The sequence below is a fragment of the Argentina silus genome (assembly GCF_951799395.1).
Source record: "Argentina silus genome assembly, chromosome: 1".
Taxonomy (NCBI): domain Eukaryota; kingdom Metazoa; phylum Chordata; class Actinopteri; order Argentiniformes; family Argentinidae; genus Argentina; species Argentina silus.
In genome coordinates, this window is record NC_139655.1 from 25213339 (window position 1) to 25218338 (window position 5000).

At 41.0% G+C, this 5000-nt stretch overlaps 1 protein-coding gene across 1 annotated transcript in view; it reads right to left on the reverse strand.

The window, feature by feature from the left end:
• The window catches only part of LOC310811786 (vasoactive intestinal polypeptide receptor 2-like), a gene marked incomplete at its 5' end in the record, with an annotated part of 13541 nt that overhangs the window by 1201 nt on the left and 7340 nt on the right, over nt 1-5000 (reverse strand). The window contains 7 exons of the mRNA XM_083680085.1: nt 23-64; nt 979-1117; nt 1536-1627; nt 2103-2172; nt 2411-2471; nt 3953-4103; nt 4916-5000. The exon at nt 4916-5000 is cut by the window's right edge and continues 54 nt beyond it. Coding sequence (XP_083536211.1) covers nt 23-64; nt 979-1117; nt 1536-1627; nt 2103-2172; nt 2411-2471; nt 3953-4103; nt 4916-5000 — 640 coding nt within the window. The remainder of the gene's footprint in view (nt 1-22; nt 65-978; nt 1118-1535; nt 1628-2102; nt 2173-2410; nt 2472-3952; nt 4104-4915) is intronic.

Genomic DNA, 5000 nt, shown 5'->3' on the forward strand with positions numbered 1-5000 from the left:
GGGGGATTTTAGACTTACTCACCTCAGTATTGAGGAAGCAGTAGAGGATTGCCACCACCAGACCCTAGAACACACACAAAAAAAACACACAAAAAACCACACACACACACACACACACGCACCCACACACGCACGTATACACACACCTGTGTTACTGCATTACCCACAAAGACAAACCACACAGAACCGAGATTAACATCGACCTCAACAACAGGAAACACATAGAGATTTTAACGTAACATAACATAACAAATCACAGAGGTATGAAACACCAACATAACCTAATATACCTGTAGATCGTCACACTGAGCAATAATGCCCTACTGCCTTCCACAGCCAACAAAACACACACCAAATCACAAATCAAAACCATCATACATAGTACAATGAAGTAGTGGTGAAAGAAATTTCAAAGACAGAATGACAAAATCTAAACATTAAAATCTACACATTTTGTAAAAGGTGGGTAGATGCTTTTCAACCCCCCCAAAAAAGGTTTGAAACTGTGTTTACTCTCTGTAGTGGCAGCTTTTCAGTGGCCGCTTCTGTGAGCGGATAAATCCGGACAACGCGCGTCTTAAAGTATAGATTAATTTATTTGTTCCCTTCTAACTCAAAATACAAACAAAAAATGTCTCTATCGCATTCACACAGTTGAAAAATGGTCAGAGGTGACCCATCCCTATATTAGACATCTGTCAATCAGAATGTCAGACGTCACACTTAATTGGCCAGACAGAACACGGCAGTCAATCACAGTTTTCACACATTGAATTACGTAATTGTAAACCATAATTCACCATACTATTAAACCATATTTCATAAACTTAAATATAATAATTATTTCAATAGCATTTCATCAATCTTAAATCACTCAAATTCATTTGCAAACATAAATATCAAAATGGCTCCAACACTCTCCATTCTATCACTGTAGCACATTTAAGACACAACACAAGTGTGATGTAGAGTAGATACCTGGAAGGAACCGAGGCCCAGGTCAAACAGGATCTTGCAGTCCTCCATCCTCTCACTTTGCGGCTCCATCAGATACACAAACACCACATAGTGGACCCCGAACAGAGGGATCAACAGCAGGGTGGACTTAGCCATACGCCTGAGCAAACACAGAGGAGGGAGGGAGGGAGGGAGGGAGGGAGTGAGTGAGTGAGTGAGTGAGTGAGTGAGTGAGTGAGTGAGTGCGTGAGTGAGTGAGTGAGTGAGTGAGTGTGTGTGTGTGTGTGTGTGTGTGGTTGCATAAGTTTAAGTTCTATGGCTTAATTGTCCAATTTTGGGATACAAATTATAGTTTATAATCAGCTTCCATAGCTTACAATGAGAGTGAGAGTTTCTGTGGAAGTAAAAGTGAGAAGATAATGGGCCTCATCAGTGGGGATATGCTTGTATGAATGTATAGACAGACCTCAAATGATTTCTTATTTTTAATAGCAACAAGAAATGTCTGATCTACTCAAGGCATTTCCTCCTGTTCAGTGTTCCGCACTTCCTGTATTGTAATTGGTTGTTGAGTGTACCCGTATTGTGATTGGTTGTTTCCTCCCACATCAGAAGAGCGGAGTTTCTGGATCAGGATGCGGATTATACTGATGAACAGAATGAAGTTTATCTGATGGAGGAAGATAAGAAACGAGAGAACAGTTCTTCATAAGAAAGCCTTTTCTCCAACCCCAATCTAAACCCTCTAAAGAAGACATACTAACTATGGCTCTTATGACACTCACTATAACAGACACCATGTTGGCTCTTATGATACTCACTATAACAGACATCATGATGGCTCTTATGATACTCACTATAACAGACACCATGATGGCTCTTATGATACTCACTATAACAGACATCATGATGGCTCTTATGATACTCACTATAACAGACATCATGATGGCTCTTATGATACTCACTATAACAGACATCATGATGGCTCTTATGATACTCACTATAACAGACACCATGTTGGCTCTTATGATACTCACTATAACAGACATCATGATGGCTCTTATGATACTCACTATAACAGACATCATGATGGCTCTTATGATACTCACTATAACAGACACCATGTTGGCTCTTATGATACTCACTATAACAGACACCATGATGGGCCAGTTAATAACCCTCTTTGGGATGAGGCTGTCATTTCTCTCCCAGCATCTGCACAAAACACACACACACACACACACACACACACACACAAACACACACACACACACACACACAAACACAAACACAAACATAAGCACAAGCACAAACATACACAGTATTTTGTGATTTAATTCCTTGAAATGTCATTCAAGTGTTCCTGCCACCCCAAGAGAGCGAGGACTATACACATGTGGCTGTAACTATCATCAACGTATGACTGAACATTCAAAGACCTGGCTAGACTTACCCTGTGTCCTCCATATAGATCCTACAGATCATCCATACCACCACAAACACTGAGGGAAACCCTGTGGAGGGGAGGGGAGAGAGAGAGTGGGGAGAGTGGGGGAGGGTGGAGAGGACAAAGAGAGAGAGGGGGGGGGGGTAGAAAAAGAGAGAGAGAGAGAAAGGGAGAGGGTCAGATAACTCTGAGAGTCTGTTTAACATCTCATCAGAGAGAACATCTTAATGAGGTGACAGAAAGGATATGAGATTTTATCATGGGGCCATGTAGTCTAAACCCAGATTTTCCAGTGTTTTATATGGTATTTTCCATACTATTAAGTTAGAGTAACACTGTGAAATTGTACAATTGTACAAAAGTATGATGTTACCCTTAGTATGACAGCAGTTTGAAAAGTGTGCTTCGAATTCCAGCTCGTTTTGCGTGGGTGTGATTTTGGCCAGTACAGGGAGGTACAGACTAGATTGTTGTTGTAGTAAAATGCAGTAAAACTTTTCAGAATACAACGGTAAGAAAATGATGTAGTTGCAGTTATCTTGTTGTTTGGGCTACAGTAGCACATTCCTGTATTTTGCAAGCTAGAAAAATTACCTGTTCGCTAACTTATTAGCCTAGTAGAATGCTAACAATTTTACAAAGCTAGTGCCAAAGTAACTCACCAAAAATTTAGTAGCATTGAACTTCAAACAGAAATGCTGCATAAATTCACATAAGAGACACCGTAGGCTGCTAAATAATTGGTAACCATTGATCTCCATTGAAAGAAAGAACGCGTATATCAATGAAAGAACAAAATCACGAGTCAATCAAAAATGCACTTAATGCACTAAAAATGCAAAAAAATCACTCCTACACCAGCTGAGCGTGCATTTCAATGAGAAGCGGAAGCAAGGGGAAAATAATAATTACAAATATGTAGTAATGACTTTTAAAAAAACACAGTGATTTTTAAATTATTATAATCTTTTTTTTTTTTTAAATTAGAACAATTACATGGCCCCTTTAAGACATCTGCTGAACATAAATGCGCGCGCGCACACACACACACACACACACACACACACACACACACATACACATACACACACACACACACACACACACACACACACACACACACACACACACACACACACACACACACACACACATTCTCTTGCATATGCACACATGCACACAGACACTGACACACACACACATGAAGATGTGTTTTGATTTTGATACCCAGTAAAAGGGGCTTGTATAAACACTGCTGTAACATCCGTTCTCTCTCCCTCTGCCCTTGGTTTGTCTTCTTCCTAGATATGTTTTATTTCATCATCCATCATCAACTTTTGACATAAAATCCTTCATAGTTTATCATCACTATAATTATAGATGTAGCTGTGTATTCTACTGAGTCTGAGTGTTTCCGTTATATGTTTAGTTAATTCAGTATGTTTACTTAGTCAGTGTGTTTGTGTGTGTGTGTGTGTGTGCGTGCGTGTTTGTGTGTGTGTGTGTGTGTGTGTGTGTGTGTGTGTGTGTGTGTGTGTCTGTGCTTACCCCAGCCTATAAGCATGTACATAGAGAGGCGTGTGCTGCAGGAGGAGATGACCAGCAGCAGTGTGTGGAGGTAGAGACCCTCCACCAGCAGCCAGAAGAAGTTAGCCATGATGAAGTAGTTGAATAGGACCAGACTGGCCTTACAGCCCACCTATAACAGAAAAACCCACACACTCTTATAATGCACATTTCAAAGACATTGATCTGGAGACCAGGGGTCTAGTATGCTTCCACTCATAGCCTTCAGAATTACCAGTTCTATATAAGTTGTCCTACCAGACGAAATGACCCTCCTCAAACCCTAACTGCATACAAATATACACCCTTGTCTATTGTAAACATTAATATGACACATATTCACATTGATAAACACAGTATGTATAAGGCCCCAGCCACACCAAACTATGCTATCCGTTAATTACGGATTGAGCCAATAGCTTCTCTATGGGAGTCATCCGTTAACAGACAACGACGGTGACAAAGGTCTGTCCATGTCCGTGGTCCGTTCATCCATTTAGCCAGTTAGAAACAAGGTTTCGTATTGAGTTGCTAGGTTGCATTGTTCAGTTGCTAGGTTGTTTCAAAAGTCACATCCGAATTCCACGGATAAAATCAGCTAGTGATTTCATACGTATACGTTTTTATACGTTTTCTGATCGTTTAGTGTGGTCGGGACCTAAGGTAAAGTCTGTTCAAGGAAACTTAAGGGAGAAGAGTGTTAAAAGGCCCCGGTGTATATGTGTGTGTGTGTGTGTGTGTGTGTGTATGTGTGTGTGTGTGTGTGTGTGTGTGTGTGTGTGTGTCTGTCTGTCTGTGTGTGTGTGTGTGTGTGTGTGTGTGTGTGTGTGTGTGTGTGTGTGTGTGTGTGTCTGTCTGTGTGTGTGTGTGTGTGTGTGTGTGTGTGTGTGTGAGTCTGTGTGTGTGTGTGTGCACATGTATGTACATGTGTGTGTGTGTTCTTACCAACGAGGGCTCTCTACTGCAGTCTGTGTGTTCGCTGTGAGAGAAGAGGATAGCGTCTTTGGTTAACACTGCCACCGCTCGCAGG